The 19,028-nt window shown below is 39.4% G+C and overlaps 1 protein-coding gene and 1 pseudogene across 1 annotated transcript; both read left to right on the top strand.

The window, feature by feature from the left end:
* LOC113023245 (pre-B-cell leukemia transcription factor 1-like) lies at positions 1-4,554 on the top strand (annotated as a pseudogene).
* A 4,821-nt stretch (positions 4,555-9,375) lies between these two features.
* Positions 9,376-13,351, top strand: sid4 (secreted immunoglobulin domain 4). Its single transcript, XM_026170295.1, has 8 exons — positions 9,376-9,498; positions 10,684-10,839; positions 10,922-11,056; positions 11,642-11,814; positions 11,921-12,107; positions 12,199-12,378; positions 12,479-12,745; positions 12,839-13,351. The coding sequence occupies exons 1-8, from the start codon at positions 9,450-9,452 to the stop codon at positions 12,841-12,843; spliced, it is 1,152 nt and encodes a 383-aa protein (XP_026026080.1). The 5' UTR covers positions 9,376-9,449; the 3' UTR covers positions 12,844-13,351.
* The last annotated feature ends 5,677 nt before the right edge of the window (positions 13,352-19,028 follow it).

The raw sequence follows: 19,028 nt of genomic DNA, 5'->3' as shown, positions 1-19,028 counted from the left end.
TTAAACTGCCACAGAATGAAGCCTGCCCTCTTCAGCGTCCTGTGAGACCAAAGAAAATACAGGTAAGATGCATATGTAGCTTTCTTTCTATATTTATCAACCAGTAAAGACACATTGCATGCTAATACAAGACTTCTGCTCTCATCAAATTCATTATTGTGGTTAATTTTAGGCTTAAAGTTGACTTTTTATTACATTTGAATGACTCTTAGTCAGTGTGTAAGGATAAGGGATTTAAACAAGACTGCAAATAAACTGTATCCCTTTTGAAGATTTAATTTGCTATTCATATCTTAGGTAGTGACTCACATGACATGACAGATGACACGTCTGTGGCAGAGAGCGAGAGAGATTGGAGACACATAAGCAGGATGTACACTAGTTTGTCTACATTTTCTCCCGTCCTCATGAAACTTGTCATTAATGCATCTCTCTTTCTCCCTCTCCTGCTCTTGTGCTCAGTGTGTCATACTCTATCCCCAACAGTTTGCCATGGTATTTTTCCAAAACTCATTCTCTGCTGGCTTTCTTGATGATTTTTGATGATGCTCTCCTCCAAATGCTCAGATGGTGAAAAGGCTAGAAGTGCTACTGCAGGATGAGCGTCATAACAACAGACGCTTTTAACTGAGAAATACATGGGAGCAACAGGATCATCAAATCTGTTATTATTGACATAAGGAATCTGCGCCAGGGGTTGAGATGATGCATATTTAACTAGGCAGGAAAGATTCGTAATTTAATATCAGTCGGCAACTTTTTCCTTATTGAAAAAAAACACCCCCAAAAAGTACAAACTGCACCGTACTCCTTGGTATTACCTCAGTTAGCTTGGAAACAGGAAGCTTAAGGGTGGCAGCAAGAAGGATTCAGAGTTTCCAAGTTAAGTAGTTGTCTCACCTGCTTATTTTCAAACTAAGAGAGCCCAGATTCACAAAATCGGACATGAGGGGAAAATGAGGGCTGGAAAAGATGACATAAAGAAAGGCGCGTGCGCGTGTGTGTAACAAAAATAGTTTGGTAGAATTTGGAAACCAGCATAGAAGTGATCATATGCTTTCCAATCAGCTCATCTTAAGATAAGAAAATACTTTATTTATGTTGACATAGCAAGGTAATTAATTAAGAAAATGTCTTTTATTTTCTCAAAAACACAGGATACTTCTTTTTACTATAGTTTTCCTGAGAGGTGCTAAGCTCACAACCTTCTGTATGACCAAGTCAGTATAAACTGCACTAAGTTGTTTGAGATTTTGGAAAATACTGGCTTTTTGTTAAATACAAATAACGATGCACTCTTATGCCTCACCAGTAAATTTTAGGGATACACCTTTCAATGTGGTAAAACAATACTAACAATAATGACGTTTAAGTGTTGCGATGAATAACTGTCCTTTTGGACCTTGTTAATCAAATGAACCAGCATGAATTCTTCTGTTAATCTTCTGTTATTTATCTGTTATTTTATGCTCTTTTTTACAGAGGTAGTTTAAATGAATGTGAACAACACAAACTGAAAGTGAGACTTATAAAATATGAGAGGAAAATAGCGGGGCTGAGTTCAGAACTAGCAGCAGGATTGTTGGAACAAAAAAGATCTTTTGGGGGCCGTCAAAAAAAAGTGCACTTTGAAATGTGCTGTTAAATATTCATACTCCAGCTAGGATGCTTGCCTGTGTGCAGCTGTGGCTGTTAATGATATCCAACCAATTATATTGTATGAATTCTTAATCTTATTTCTTTGGATCATATTATTAATATGTGCCAGAATCCACAACTACACACAGCAAATTATGTAAAGTATCATCAGGGAGCATCACAGAGGGCGATAAATGAGCAGTGCAGGCACAGAGAAAAACTGGGGGTTTGGGATACTCTGATCTTTACTGTTTGTGATCTACTGGCTTTGGAGAAGCTCACACACACACATACATGGAAACACTTCGGGTGGGCTACATTAGAAATGTGTTAAATATCGCGTTTCTGGATTACATGTGATGTAGTTGTCAGTGTGGCACATCGGTCTGCTAATTGCTATCTACTTATACTTTAATTATGCAATACTGAACATCTTAAAAATACTGTTGTATGAGGCCAGTGTAGTACTAGTGCTCTACAGTAATACGGTTCACTGGTGTGCCTTATAAAGTGATCACAGCGTTGGTGTACTGCGGTGCGTTTCTCTAATTCCTGCAGAGGTTAAGCTGGATGTGAAGATACGAAGGCTGTCATAGCACTTGTTAGACACTATGAATGGGAGATGCTACCTGAAACTGCCTTGTAATTGCCGTCTGATTTGCATAACTGTGCACATTAACAACCTCTCAAATGAGCTTTAATTTTTTTCACTGAGTGTTTTGATGCTCCTTAAGAGTTGGTGTTAATTAATTAACAGCATGTGGGTGAAGATGAGTGTGTGTGTGTGTCTCTTGCATTTTCTTTTCCTTGGACTTGATAAGGAAAGATGCCATTGCTACCATAGCAACAGACACTAAGGTCTTTACCTTACAATACTAAGTGCCTTGAGGCAACTATTGTTGTGATTTGGCACTATATAAATCAAACTGAATTGAAACTATGCTTGCTCATAGGCGATTGATCGTTGGGGTCATCAGTTTAAAACTGTAGGGTCTTTGTACAAAGTAAAGACTGCTGAGAACTGGTGTTGCATTAATGGAATTAAATTGAACCATTAAAGTGTTCTGCTGATGCAGCGTTGCTGGTTTGTGCTGGTTAAATTTTTTTTCTGCAACATTTAAATGCATTGCTTCACTATCATTACCACCTTAAAGCCATGCGGCTTAGAGGAGACTGACTAGTCAAATCAGAATATTAAGATTAATCTTAAAAAGTTTGAATGTCTTTGGGGTTGATTGTACTGTTCATGCTGTTTTCTAAATCTACACAGCGGAGGTTGAAATTCTGATGGCAGTATCACACAAGCAGGATAGGGAGTGATTCTCCCATTTTTTTTTTGTCAGCTCCTTTTGAGCTTTTGTATCTACCTTCTATTTGCCACTGATTAAAAGATGCTCCACATTTTGAACATATTAAGATCTTATCAGTTCAAGTAGTTTTTAAATTCAGTACAAACTATTCAAAAATGTGTCAGAAAATGAAAAAATGAAGTTTATGTGAAGAGTGGAGATGCTTGACATGCTGCATGTCTTGAACTTGATTGATTTATTTCGAATCTATTGTGGCCATCACAGTTTATATTCTGCTCTATAGCCCTGAGTATCCAAGGTGTCCAACAAGAAGACCCTCCAAATGCTCAGATAATGTGACTGGACAATATGCTGTTAGCAGAGGGGGTTGCTGGTCCAGAGAAGGGTGGAGCCTCTGCAGCAGTGGTGGCCGCAGCAGCCGGAGGAACGCCTGATGATGGGAGCTTAGAACATGTGGACTACAAAGAGAAACTCTCTCAAATTCGAGAGATTTATCATGCGGAACTGGAAAAATATGAACAGGTGTGTTGTTAAGAGACTTTAGGGTGAACAGACAAGGGTGTCGACTACATCACTGAGGTGTGTTAGAATTCTTGTCTTTGGCCCTCTTGGTCACATTCACGCCTGAACTCTTTGCCTTCATCCCAATCAGGCTTGCAATGAATTCACCAGCCATGTGATCAACTTGCTGAGGGAGCAGTCCCGCACGCGACCCATCTCATCCAAAGAGATTGAGCGAATGGTTTCAATCATCCACCGTAAGTTCAGGGCTATCCAGACGCAGTTAAAGCAGAGCACGTGTGAAGCTGTCATGATCCTACGTTCCAGGTTCCTGGATGCAAGGTTGGTTTTCATATTTATTTCCTTGCCTCATCTTTAAGTTTAGTCTTCAAGTGTCTGCCGGCATTTTTTTTAATTAAATAGTGTTTTATATATGTATTGCCATCAGATGGAAACGCAGGAATTTCAGCAAACAGGCAACAGAGATTTTGAATGAATGTTTTTATTCCCATCTGGCCAACCCTTACCCTAATGAGGAAGTCAAGGAGGAGCTGGCCAAGAAGTGCAGCATCACTGTTGCTCAGGTTAAAAAAGACCAGATATAGCACTTGGTTTAATCTAAAGAAGCCAGCTGACTTGCTCCCTTTTCTTATCTTAATTCTTTCAGATAGCCAACTGGCTTGGAAACAAGAGGATTCGGTATAAGAAGAATATTGCAAAGTTCCAGGAGGACGCTAGCCTTTATGCTATGAAGACAGCGACAAGTGTGTCTTCGCTTTCCAGCCAAGCCAACTCTCCAGCTACACCAAACTCAGGTATACACCCTCAAGCTTGCCTTTCTCTAAATGAAAATGTGGAAACCCTCAGAAGATGGCCAGATGAGAAAAATAAAAACATTTATCACACTTTCAAAGAAGAGCCACCAGGTGTCTGTTTTTTTTTTTTTTTTGATTATGGAAATGTGTGTGCAAATCTTTTCTTCATGCATGTGTGGAAAACGTTTTCTTCAAGTGTCCCCCGATGTGCCAACAGGAGGATACCCAGCAATATGTACCCCACCTGATGGGAGGCTTTGAGGAGTCACTGGAGGTGCTGTTCTTCATCCTCTCTGTCTCCATGTGAGTAGTTAGTCTAACACATTGCTGTTCTAGCCTCATCTACTAGATGTAGAGTATGAAACAAGGTCAAAGAACAACCACTTGCTTTCTGCAGAGACTTCTATTTGTGTCCCAGGTGCTATAGCCACATTTTACCCATACTGCACTGCGAGTTTGAACCCATTTTAGGGGGTGCTCAAGAAGCCCCAGATTTCACTTTAACATGCCTGAAAATAACTGCAGTAGCCTAAAATGAACAATAATCGTGTATTTTAATTTTGTTTGTCATTTTATTTTAATGTTATATTCTAGAGTCTTTTGGAGACGGTACAGGTTAGAACAAAAACAGGTTTAAATGTCTTGTGATCGTAACATACTAATTTTATGTGGCACACACACACATAAGCACTGGATTCTTCAATAGTGAAGCTTGTCATGAATAAATAAGACTTGTGCTGCTCACATAGACACTGGAAAAATCAGGGTGGCAATCAGTCTTATTTTTCCAGTGTAAATAATGCCACATGACTGAATGTCATTCGTTGTTATTAATCTTAGACAATGCAATCAGCCATCCAACTAATTAGGCTGCTTTTGAAAGAAACATTGTGACAGATACAGTTAAATTGACTTCTCCAGAGTTATAGAGGGCTGAAGACTTTGGCCAGAAGCATTATTCACTTCCTTAACAAGTATTTTGTGACATAAAAGTCAAGTAATTTATTAACTATTCTTCTTTTATTAATGCATAACCTGGGAGCTGAGCCCCCCCCCCCCCCCCCAAAAGGTTTGATGTTAAAATCGTTCTTGCCGTGTCAGCTCCTGAATATTAACATTAGATTACAGATCAAGACTAAAAAGTCGTCATCATTGTAAAAATCGTAGCTCAAACTGAAATATCATTTTGTTACAAATGAATTCCGTATTTACTTTGTATAAAAATGGCTGTAATTTCCAAACAGTCAATGCAGTATATTTGTGAAACCCTGCAAAAAAAGCTGAAGTCTGCACTTCTCTGGCATCTTGTGTGTCATCGACCAAAAACGTACTTATAAATTTCACTAAAAGTGAAGCGTCAGCTGTAAACTAATAGTGGTTAAAGTCATGGCTATGGCTTTTTGTTGTATCAGAATCAGATTTATTGACCGAACACTTAAACACACATAAGCAGGATTTTTAGATCATCTGTTTGAATGAATGATAGGCTTACGTCACTTATTTCGCAGAGTGGCGTCTGCTGTCTGTCCCTTTGTTGTTTACAAGAATCTTTACTCCTTCTACAGTATCGATTAGAATTTCATCATAGGTATTTTAGCTTGATGGTGTGTGATGGACTGTGAACCTGACCAGGTACTACGTACTACTACTACTATCCCTTCCCCACTAGGCCAGCGTCAAGTGGCGTCACAAACGAACACGGACAGATCTTCCCCCAAACTTTTCTTTTATTTGGATTTGTGGTGCTTTTGTACACCTCTTTCTGGGATTCTCTTTTAACCTCTCACATTTTAATTGTGCTGACACTACTATCTTTTTAATCATAAAAATGAAAATAACTTAAAAAAAGGACTAGAGCCTGCATGTGGTGTTAAACCAGATGTGGACCTTTCATCTTAACGCTGTAGCCTATTAATAAAGCAAAAGATGCATGCTGTTCTTTTTAGGTTTTGAAGCTATGATTGTATCTTTCTTTCTTTTTATAAAAGCACATAACAAGACAAACATCACTTAACAAATAAAGCCGTTGTCATTCAACAAGTTTCTGTAGAGTCGCTTTGGACACAAACTTGGTATAATATGATTTTAATAAATTCAAATTCTCTCATCTTTAAACAGGTAAGTATTTTTACTTAACCATTATGAGGAAAGGGGGTTGTGGTCTCATTCTAGAACATTCAGTGCTGCTTCTGTGCGCAATCCACTCTCCACACCACTAGAGGGCATTCACATGTCACTGCATCTAAATTGGCATCTGGGGACTTTGTAACCAGGTCATGTACTCACAATATTTTATTGTCTCTTGGCGTCTCTTTTCTTTATTTATTCAGACTTAAAAAAAAAAAGTCACTGTGGTGAATGTCAGCAAATCAAATTCTTATTATTTATTCTTGGAGATTCTTTGTATATAGATTTTGGACTAGTGATCTTGTCCAAAACGTGATCTTTGTTTATCCTGAGCCAGTAAAATAACCATGGTAATATGTTTTACAATCATGAAATATATCTCTTATACACTACCAGTCAAAAGTTTGGACACACCTTCTCATTTGATGTTTTTTTATTTTTTTATTTTTACTACTTTGTACAATGTAGATACTGAAGACTTCAAATATATGAAGCAAGATATATGGAATTATGTAGCAAAGAAAAAACTGATAAATAACTCAAAACTTGTGTTTTATATTTTAGATTCTTCAAAATAGCAGATGAGCACAATCAGTTGTGCTGTGCAGAAGTCAGGTTGGTGCACAGCTGACAGCCCTGTTTGACAGCTGTTATAATTCATATTATGGCAAGAACCAGTCAGCTAAGTAAAGACAAATGACAGTCTATCATTACTTTAAGAACTAAAGGTCAGTCAGTCTGGAAAATTGCTAAAACTTTGAGTGTGTCCCAAAGCGCAGTCGCAAAATCCATCAAGCGCTACGACAAAACTGGCTCACGTGAGCACCGCCCCAGGAAAGATCAAGAATCACCACCGCTGCTGTGGATAATTCATCTGAGTAACCAGTTTCAGAAATTGCAGCAACTCAGATTAGAGCCCAGATCAATGCCACTCAGAGTTCCAGTAGCACACACATCTCTGCATCAGCTGTTCAGAGGAGACTGCGTGAATCAGGCCTTTATGGTCTAATAGCCGCTAAGAAAACACTACTAAGGAAAAGCAACAAGCAGAAGAGAATTGTTTGGGCCAAGAAACACATAGACGAGTAGAAATCTGTGTTTTGGTCTGATGAGCCCTAATTTGAGATCTTCGGTTCCACCTGCCGTGTCTTTGTGCGACACAGAAAAGGAAGGTGAACAGATGGTCTCTACATGCATGGTTCCCACCATAAAGAATGGAGGAGGTGTGATGGTGTGCGGGTGCTTTGCTGGTGACACTGTTGGGGATTTATTCAAAATTGAAGACAGATTGAACCAGCATGGCTACCAAAGCATCCTACAGCAACATGCCATCCCATCAGGTTTGCATTCAGTTGGACCGTCATGTATTATTCAACAGGACAACCTCCAGGCTGTGTAAGGGCTATTTGACCAAGAGGGAGAGTGATGGTCTGGCCTCCACAGTAACCTGACCTAAACCCGATCAGGATGGTTTGGGATGAGATGGACCGCAGAGTGAAGGCAGAAGGGCCAACAAATGCTCAGCATCTCTGGGAACTCCTAGAGGACTGTTGGAAAACCATGTCAGGTGACTACCTCATGAAGCTCATCGAGGGAATGGCAAGAGTGTGCAAAGCAGTAATCGAAGCAAAGGGTGGCTATTTTTAAGAATCCAAAAATATAAAATATGCTTAAGTTATTTCACACTTTTTTGTTCACTACATTCTTCCATATGTGTTCATTCGTAGTTTTGATGCCTTCAGTGAGGATTTACAATGTAAATAGTCATAAAAATAAAGAAAAACCATTAAATGAGAAAGTGTGTCCAAACTTTTGACTGGTAGTGTGTTTGTCTGACAAGGATTTCAGCTGAACACATACAGGTTAGTATAAAAAGAAGTTGTGACTTCTTTGTGCCAAACTAAAGCATAGGGATTGATTAACTGCACAACTGAATTCACTGAAAAAGTGAATCAGACGTTCCCATATAACTGCAATCACATCATCCAGATCAGAACTGTATACTGATCCCGGTTTTAATGTTTTGGCTAATTTAATGTTCATTTTAAAACAGGAGAATGTTGTGAAAATCTCTTCTTCCAGGATTAGAAAATCAGTCCTCAAAAGACATTTGAGTAAGAGGACAAACTGATTAAGTTAGAGAGTGAGAGCTGCCAGGGTGGACTGTTTCTGTGAAATATCTGATAATGAAGTGAGTGCTACACAGTGTAATCAATAATTTGTATGATAAATGACCATGCTGATACCGTGGAATGTTAGTTTTTTAGTATTTAAGTAATTTAAAACAGTTTTTATTATTCTTTAGTTACAGTAATTTGTTGATCTGTAAATATGTTACTCATTATTTGCTACATGGCATTTTATATTTTATCCAATAAAAACCACCAGCTTATTATTCCAACAGTAGTTCTATTAGAGTTACATGTTAAAATGTTGATATGAGCTTATCTAATATGACAAACAATAATGTTCTTATGAGTGATATCTGGTGACATTCCATATAAATGACTGTCATTATCTGCACACAGTACAAAAACAAGGGCAGCTCTGTTTTCACAGTCCTGAAAAATCAGTTTCATCAGCCACTATCACCAAGCTCACCAATCAATACAGACACACGGAGGCTTTTCACTGCAGGAATGTTATTTTCTTGGAAAGCAGAATAATCCTCTAAAGCATAGCAGTAAAATCACAGTCCTCCTGTAGTTCGACAGACTTATAAATAATTAATAAAACACTCACTAAATCTAATTCCGGTGCTTTTCCCCATATATCTCCTGCAAGTTCAGTGCTTGTCAACTGTGTGAAATTAGTTGTTTTAGTTGGCGTGGTCTTGGCTCAAAAGATATATCATTCAGGTCACCAGAATCAGAAAATAATTAACTGAAAAAGATTGTAAAAATATAACCGTTTAATAGCTAACTGGCATTTGTAGAGGATATTTGAATAGGGTAAGGGGTTGGTAAGGGGTTAAAGGTTGAAAGTGATAAGAGGCACAGACAGAAAGACAGACAGCGAGGTTGCACAGCAGAGAAAGTTAGTCTGCTCTGTGTTCATCATGGATTTATCACGTGGGGCTCTGATCCTGTTCTCTCTAATATACTCAGGTGAGTCATTTCATTTGATTTAATGAAAGAGGAGAAAGGCATTTGTTGGAAGATGGCAACACAATGTCTGTTTAAGTACTTTAAAGGCCTAACTGAAACAAGATTGAACCCACTGGAATAAAAATACCTGCAAGATTCACTGGGGATTATTCACAGACTGCAGTAGTTCCCATTGGAATAAAAGTACTTTCCAAGCAAAATACTGATAGGCATTAACTGTTGAAACAAACATGTTGAAATCATCATGGGGTCCTTTTGTCCCTCTGTGGGGGGGTCACTCCCACTAGGTTTATATCTGGGACTCTCCACCATTTGACCTTAGAACTGAAGAAGCTTCTCGGATGAGAGGTGAAACGTCTTCAAGTAACTTAAAGAAGTCCAGACGCTTTTCTTTGCAAGCTCCTTTGACTACGATGACCTGGATGACTGAGAACCTTCACAGACATGTTGAAACAGACTTTTTTCTCCCCAGACTTAAATATAAGGGACAGCTATCTCAAACTCCACGTGTGATTTAGATAAATTAAACACATCTAACAATGTTCTGATGTTATTCAGCAAAGTCTTCATTGAGAAAAATACCTCATCTTTTGTACATTGTTGTTTCGTCATCGACTGCCCGTTCAGTCTGAGTATTTGTTCGGGTTGTTTGCTTTGGGCTCGCGTTTGTGTACTCTGTGTTTTACCCAGATGTGTCAAAAGGTTCACAAAGACGTACGTGTATTCTTACACGCAGTATAAGTATTCAAACTCAGTTCCTAGAAAAATGCAAGAATGAAGAATTGAAATAAGCCATTACCTAAATTGAGCAGTAAAATGAACATGACAGATAATCTGCACTTTATAAATGTACTTTATATTAGTTTGGATGACTTAATAATAATAACAACTAATCATTCACACAAAGTGACTATAAATAACCTGGTTGCTAATATGACCGTAAAGCAGCACAAACACTGCAACCTACATTTAATGTCCAAGCCAAGTATTTCCTAAATAGAATATAACTGAATTAACAATGAAAGCACTATTATGTTTATATTCTGAGAAAAAAGACTGCCTGAACTATAAGTCATTGCAGATTCATTACTTAAAATACTTAAAATAATAAAGTGTGTGGCCACAAAGTTTATTTAATTAAAGTATGTATTTACTGTGTGCTGATAGTTGTGTTTCTCTGTGCAGTGGCTGGTCAGGCTCCCGTCATCTCAGTGGAGCCACGAGCTGCTACTGTGCGCAAAGGAGAGTCTGTCAGTTTTAGGTGCAATGTAAAACTGACAGACTCTAACCCACGGCCACTCGAGGTACAGTGGAAAAAGGCCAACAACCAAGCATTACCAGGTCAGGACAGACAACATGTTAAAACAATCACTATTGTACAGCATTTGTAAGGTCTAACTTAAGTCTCCCTGTTTCCCTGTAGACAACATAAAAGTCGGTCCTGATGGGTCTGTGCTCACGGTTACTAGCGCTGTACCTGGAAACCACGGGCAGTACCGCTGTATGGTGTCCTCCGCTGCCGGCCGCAGCACCGCCAGCGTTATGCTGACCGTCAAATGTGAGCTTGTATTCAAAGTCCAGTTTTTCCCAACTGTGCAAAACCAGAAAGCGTGGGTTCCCTGGAAACACATTTTATATACAGATGTTTTCAATGACACATAACCCTGTAAAAATTTACTATAACTTTTGTTAATGAAGGGTAAATTAGTATTTAATGAAACTTTAGGAAAAAATTGATGTTAAAAATAAAATGTTTAGGGTTTCACTGAGTAAAAAGACCGGTGCTGGTGGTGAGATCAGACAGCGTTGGGACCCGACGCTGGAAACAGTAGCTATGGTAACCGCTATCTCCACAAATTCTCTCAAAGATACGCCATGATTTTCTTCCCAAATTAGTTTAAGCTCTGCTATTGAATTCTATGTAACATTATATTGAAATGTGGGCTGGTTCTTTTAAAGGAACCAAAGCAGAACTGGTTCTGCACTGACACCAACATCATATAGGAGCAAACTACGTATTACAGTGCTGTAGGCATACATAACCAACTGTTTGCTGTCAGTCTTTTGTAAAAAAGAAAAAAAGGGGAAAAAAGGCATATTTAGAGTTTTCAGTATGTGTAGTGTATCCCTTTCTTGCTTTTAGACGCACCTAAAGTACGACTAACGCCTTCGGGGCCGCTGAGAGTCAGGAAAGGTGAGGCCGTGTCGGTGGAATGCCGTGCCCAAGGCAGGCCAAATCCCACGCTGTCCTGGAAACGCCAAGGCTCCACCCTGAAGCTGGTTACCGCTGAAGAAAATGATGTCAACACCATCAAGGTGAAATACTAACTTGTGCTCAAGTTTTGGTTAAACTGATTTTCACATTTAGGATAGAAAAATAGTTCAAATGAATGAAAAAGAAAATGATATTCTGTTTTCTCAGTTTCCTGCGATACATCCAGATGACTCGGGAGTTTATATTTGCCTCGCTGAAAACACTGAGGGGATGACTGAGGCCAAAATTGAAATCATTGTCGAGAGGGAGCCCGGGTCGCCGGTAGCTTCGGTGACCCCTACTGAAATTACGGCAGTGGAGGGACATACAGTCACAATAGAGTGTCAGGCCAGTGGTAAGATGCCTATAATGCTCATATTTTAGATGACTCATAGTTTTGCTTCTCAGTTTTCATTCTGCCCTTCAAATCTGGTCTTCCCTTTTAGGTTCCCCTCCTCCTCTTATCACCTGGTCCAAGCTACGAGCTCCACTGCCATGGAAACACACAGTTAATGGTGGAGTTCTAACACTAACCAGCGTGGGGCGCCAAGACTCGGGACAATACATCTGTAACGCGACTAACATACATGGCTACAGTGAAGCTTACTCAGATATGGAGGTGGAGAGTGAGTGGACATAAGGATATTTAAACACAGATCCCACACATTCAGAGTCCTTGCCACTGCTCATGGTAAGCAAAAATGTATCTTTCTCCTCTCCACACAGCACCCCCATACACCACCATCCTACCCGATCAGGTGAGGCTCCAACCCGGAGATGCACTGCAGTTGCAATGCCTTGCCCACGGCACTCATCCCATTCAGTTCACATGGAGTCGGGTGGGCCGGCCCAGCCTGTCCCCCACAGCAGAGCTCACAAATGACGGAAAGCTCCTGATAGCCAAAGTTAAACAAAGCGACAGTGGAACATACAAATGTGTGGCCACAAACCACATTGGCTCCACTGAGGCTACAACCAGAGTGATCATAAGAGGTGAGCTGAGTTAAAGTGAGCGGTTTCATGATTACAAATGATCTCTTTCTTTTAGATTCTAATGCTATCTTGCTTTTTTTGTTTTGTTTGCAGCTTAAGAAAACCCAGCGTGTCTCGTTGGTAAACATCTATGCAGTGCTTACACCTTGTGCAAGAATGGATCGTAATGCTGTCGACGCTCTGGCGTTTAATTGAAAGAAACCAGAGAAAATAATTAATAGGTTCATCTACATTGATGTTTGATTAAGCAAATTATGCTGAGATTTAAACATTTGGCATTACTAGGCATGTTGGGTTAATTTTCATATTTTGCAGAAAATTTTTACTCCTACTATTGTTGTTGTCTCGTATCAGCTTTCAGGAAGCTTTTACTGGAACTCTGCATCGACTGACAGCTAACAGCATGTATGTGTGGGAGTTTTTTCTTCCACTGGAATGCATCTGCACACTGTCCTCCTCCCTTCTTGTCCTCTCCTTGGCTTACACTGTCAAAATGCAACGATACAAGATAGAAACATTCCTGATCTAATGTACAAAACATTATAAAAGCCTTTGTTAAGAATCAAATCACTGTATACCATATTAAACAAAATTGTCTAATCTGTATTAGAAGAAATATTTTTTTTCTGAAGTGTACTTATATTAGGACTGTGCACGTTTTGAGCTATAATAATGCAATCATAAACAGTTAAACCACTCATTTGATATCCATGTTTAAAAATTGCTTGTAAAAATGACCGTGTAGACATTAGGGTGCCTTCTGAAGGGGAAAAACATACAAGACAACCACATGGGAGGAAATATATTTCAGATTCAGATCCACAAATGACAAAAAATACCAAAATGCACAGAAAAAATAGCTGAAAAACCCCCCAAAGTAAAATTACAACCTAGCAGCTGTGCAGCAGCCTGTTCACATCTGTGTGTTCCCAGACTCATACTATATGTAGTGTGGAAGAAATTTCATAAGTACCAAAGATGTCACCAATTCATAACCGACCAAATATGAAAAAACATCTTCCATTACAGAGTTTAAACATTTAATAATGTTCAGTAACGTGTTTTTATTCCTTCATAGTATTACGAAGTCTGTCATGCGGTGTAGTAGGACTCAGGCGCAGAGCAGAGTTCAGGGGAAAACAACGTTTATTTACACAATCACCAGGTGCAGATATATACAGTGAGGGGAACGGGGGTCCTAGGTCCGAAAGGGAAGTCCGGGATTGGAGTCACACACATACTAGCTCTTCTTCTTTACAGTGGTTGAAACAACAGGTTAGTCACGGGTCCGGGGAAAACTGTGCACAGGAGAAAATAAGATTACACAGAGATCGCAGCAAGTTTACAAAGCTTAAGGATTCAAGGCAGAGGTTCACTAATGTGTCTAGCATAATCATCCAGCGGTGAGGCTGTCTGCGTCCCGGCCTTAAGAGTCCAACCCGTAATCAGAGCCTGACGAGATGCAGGTGTGTGCCAAGGGCGGGAGCCTGCAGTGAGCTCCGCCCTGGCGGGGAGGAGAGAGGAGAATGTACACCAAACACATGTGACCTTTTGGAGCTGGCCGAGCAGACACGGGGACCATGACAAAGTCGGAGAGAGACGGACTTTTAACATTTTAAAACATGAAATGTCTTCACGTCATTATTTGTTCTTTGAGCCACTTGACCAGTGGCACAGATTTGTCATAGTTAGCATATGAATTCTCACGAGTCTGGGCCAAGAATGTGTTTTTGTAATGTCACACGGTCGTGACCTTTGCTTGGTGAATTCCCATCAGTTTAGTTTTGTGTCCAGATCTAAAGAGCTTCCCACAGTTGTTTCAGTGATGGCATGGTCATAAGTTTAAAAAGAATGAGCATGCAACTATATAAAAAAAATGCTCTCAGCAATGACAGCATGACTATTGCATCTCCTTTTTCTGGGACCTAAGAGGAAGTGACAATGTGCTTAATTTGGACATCACATGAACAGTGTTTTTTTTTTTTAAATTCTAAAATTGCTCTTTTGTTACTTTAATTTTTGATATTAATATACATAAAAGCAAAAACATAAATTTTCAACATGTGTTAGCAACATTTATGCAAAAAACATGCTCAGTTTCATATCTGAACATCTGTAATTGTGAGGAGCTGCATGTTGGGATAACTTGATTACTATTTTATTTTACCTATTGTCAATTACAAAATCAGTTCCTGAAAAAAAATCATTTGATCCTTTCAATTCAAATTAGTTTGTCACAGCACACTGAGCTTGTGTTAAAGTGTAATTGCAAGACCAACTGTAAATAGACCTTTGAGTCTGAACTCCTAAGTTTCTAAGTTGCCACGAGGTCATATTGTGTCATTGACTCCCTTGTGCATCATGGAGCATTTCCGGGGAAGCATATTTGTTTATGTGCTTTTTTTTACATGTATTTCCCCTTTTGGAATGCTTGGCAGTTTTTTTCAGTATTCTGGAGTTTTGGGCTTGTTCGCCTTCATTTTGTATTTTCACTTGTGTATGTTTCAGCACTAATAGTGCGAGTTACAGAAGAAAGTGTTATAATAGCAGCACCTTGCTTTTAAAAAATTGTGAAACCCAAGGTTTTCACGTAAATCCCTAAACACAAGGTTTTCATGTCATCATTTTGGCATGAGATTGCCTTGTGACCATGGTATCACTTCCCAGTCACGTCCTTGACCACAATGTGGTAGTATGTGGATTTACTGCACACATACATCTCCATTGGGGCAATTAAGAGCAACCTGAGGCCTCGCACCCTTAGCCAAAGGAGTGCCAGGTGACGCACTGCACTATCACAGTATTAATTTCTGTATGGCTACAAGAAGACAGCCTCATCATGGCAGCGCTTTGTGTACAGAAGGACTGCCACTCCCTCTTGAACAAAGTGCTGTGTGTTCAAACACATGTTGCAAAAGGATGCATCAGTGGTTGCGCTGTTATAAAAACGTTAAAGCAGCTCTTGCGTAATGAGGTGTTAGGTTGACATTTAGGTTTTGCAGCTGCAGCACAAGGTTGAGCAGTGAGCTACCATTTCCAAAACTGTTGCCAGAATCAACTCTTTATCTGCTGCATGCAATTGTGGGTTCCCTCGTAAAAACGCCCAGCCTCTGTGGCGTATACCCCGATAGTGATAGTTTCTCTCCTGATCTTTACAAGCTTCTTCAAAGCTGGGGAGGAAACATCTGCCCTCTATCACCTCATTCTGCCCCCTCACTTCACAGAGAGGCCAAGAGAGGGAATAAGAAGAAGACAAAATAAAAGCAATAAACATGATAGCTGAGGAAGACTTTTCCCCTCAAATGCAGGCTGATAAAGATTCATTTAGGTGGAAAAGAGGAGAAGACATCTTTAGTGAAATAGTGCAAACTCTGATAGTGCAAACTCTCTATTAAATCTTATCCCTCTCTTTCTCTGTATGTCTTTGTATACATGTTAAATAGACATAGACACATGTTACGTAATGGATCCTGATATAAACAGAGAAGTTCATAGGGCTCCAGCTGACGTCCCACCAAAGTGATGTGCGCACACATTCAAACAGAGAGTTTGTCACAATTTAAGAAGCATCATATTGGTTTACATTCGAGGAGGCTTGGACAGGCGTCCTACGTCTATCCTGGACCACACATTGCTTATGCTAGTCTTAAGAGGTGAGTAGAGGATAAAACAAAAAGGTTATAGCAGTGCACACAGAGAAGAAAACACACCCAAATATTAGTTTTCCTTTCAACAGTGAGAAATGTGACTGGTTTTGGATAGAGAAATGTAATCTTCCAGCTGTAAATCCCTCTCATTCAGGAAGGAACCTATGACGAGAGAGGAAATAATAGGTGGAAAAGGGGTGCCTGGCAAGTTTGTTGTTAGGGTTTCCCTCCGGTGAACCTGGATAAGCTGTAAAGTGGCTGCAGTTAGCAGGAAAGGGAAAAAAAATAGACAAAAAACATTTTCTTTAGGGCATAGGAAGGCCAACTAATGTTGCGATAATGAATGGAGTTCCTGTACAGTGTTGGCTCCAGAGCTAGGATGAATACCAGAGCGCAGACTAACAAACGCTGTCTGATCTCACTTAGTGTCAATAAGACATTCCTGTTTGTACAACAGGATGTTACAACAATATACTGTGTATGCTAATCTCACTAAATCATCTTGTATAAATGAACTGAAATGTTTTCTGAGGAAAAATCAGTAATCCCTGTAGAGAGACTAGTCCTGTAAACTGCATAATAATTCTTTTTTTTCTGATCCAGATGAATGATATATGAATTTGTTGAGTTGTTCGATGTGTGATCCATTATATTTTTACCTGCTCAGGTTGTGTTTTATTGACCTAGGTGTTCCAACAGTAAAGCTGTAAAAACACGAGTGCGTGTGTTGTTCACTATCACCATGTTAGCACTTGCAGAAGCATGAAAAGTGTTGCTCTGCCTGTGCAGGAAATGTCAAGTTGTCTTGATAATAATGCTTATCAGAAGCAAATTAAATGAGGTCTGATCAAGTAATGATTATATCAGTGACTCTGTTATTTAATTTGAAAAGGCAATTGGTAAACACCATCACCATCTAAAATATCTCTACACAGCAGTAGAGATGGAAATTAATAAGAATTTAGTGACTCTGATTCCATTATAAAAATTACTTATAGATTCAACATCTTAGCAATTCTCTTATAGTCTCACTGGTTTCTGCTTTGACAGTCACCACCATTGCTAAGCAGCATATCAAAAACATTACATTTGTACAAAATGATTGCATGCTGTGTTGATGTTTGTGCATGTTGCTGGTGTTTAGTTTGTAAACAGATTCAGCAACCTGACTGGAACTAATTAGTGGGATCAACAGGCAAGCAGACTAACAATTCCAAGGAAATGGACTACTGGGAACCAGTTCTCTACAAGAACTAGTTCTTGATTACCATCCCTACACAGCAGTTTAATCCAACCAATTTAGAAAAGGTACTAAAACATTTAAAGGATAGGAGCAGGTCATCTACTGATCAGAAGGTTGGTGGGTCAATCCCTGGATGCTTCAGTCTGCATGCCAAAAAATCCATGAGCAAGATAATAAAACCATGAGTCCTGAGTTGAGTGTGAATTTTGAATAGAAAACAATCAGATATTTTAAAAAAGTGTTTGAATGAATGAATGTGTGTGAAAGGTTGAATGAGACACGTTGTATAAAGTAAAGTGACATGCTTGGAAGTCTGTGGTAGTGAGTGCCATCTGCTTTGCTGTTGTCTGCTGGGGAACAGCAGGGAACATCATCAGTGCCAGAAATGCCAGCAGGATCAACAAACTAATCCACATGACTGGAACCATCACTGGTCAGAATTTTGAGGCATTTGTGAGGGACAGGAGGTGAGGGACAGTATGTCACAAACTGCTCTCCATCAGGGAGCACCCAGCTCACCCGCTCCAGCCCACACTACTGAGGTGGCGGAGCTCCTTCTCCCTCAGACTAATTCAAGCCTGCTTCAGGAAATCAATCCTTCTGTTCACTCCTTCCATTATCCACCTGTCAGAGAACAAAAACACCAGTCAGGCACATGATTTCCCACGTATTTCTGTATTCTCTCTGTCACAGTATAAGGCCCGTACTGTGCAACTGTGGCCTATTTACTTTAATTTTGTTGTTAATTTGTTGCTTATTAAAGTAGAAAAGTGGCATATAAGAACCAGTCCATTTACTATTGTAATTTCCAAGCCAAAAGTAGCCTTTTTTGGTAGATCTGTTGACTTGTTGGGGCTCATAGTGTGCAGAAATCATTATTTAGCAAATTTAAGTTATGTATGTTAAAGTCCTCTCAGTGAATAACTAGGTGAATGTGCCCTGTCTCTATCCACACTTCTCAGCTTTTAGCGCTTCCTGTTCTCGGTTTTAGAAGTGTTTTTACATTTCAGTCACCCCACATTCAGACTTAAGACCGACAAGACCTACGTGCACATCTCTGAGATCTGCTTTAATCGTTTTACTAGTAAAGCAAATAGCATGGATGGTTGTTAATGTTTGACCAAGATGTGATTCCACTCTCTTTAATCATAAAGAGTAAAAATTTAGTCATCCAGTTTACTTAGTCAAGGAAAAGACTTCAGTAAATACTGTGCAGCAACACAGAAAACACGTCTGTATTAGTTGAACGAAGATGAATTAAAATCCGTCTTTTCAACTAGATTATATTTGTCGAAGAGATTTAACACTATGGCAACCATAGGTGGGTGTAACACAAAATGAGACCGCTGTTGTCAGCAGCAGCCAGCAGTGGTTTAAATTAAAGCACAACCAG

This window comes from Astatotilapia calliptera, chromosome 6, assembly GCF_900246225.1.
Source record: "Astatotilapia calliptera chromosome 6, fAstCal1.2, whole genome shotgun sequence".
NCBI lineage: Eukaryota > Metazoa > Chordata > Actinopteri > Cichliformes > Cichlidae > Astatotilapia > Astatotilapia calliptera.
This window is presented reverse-complemented; position numbering and strand designations above follow the sequence as displayed.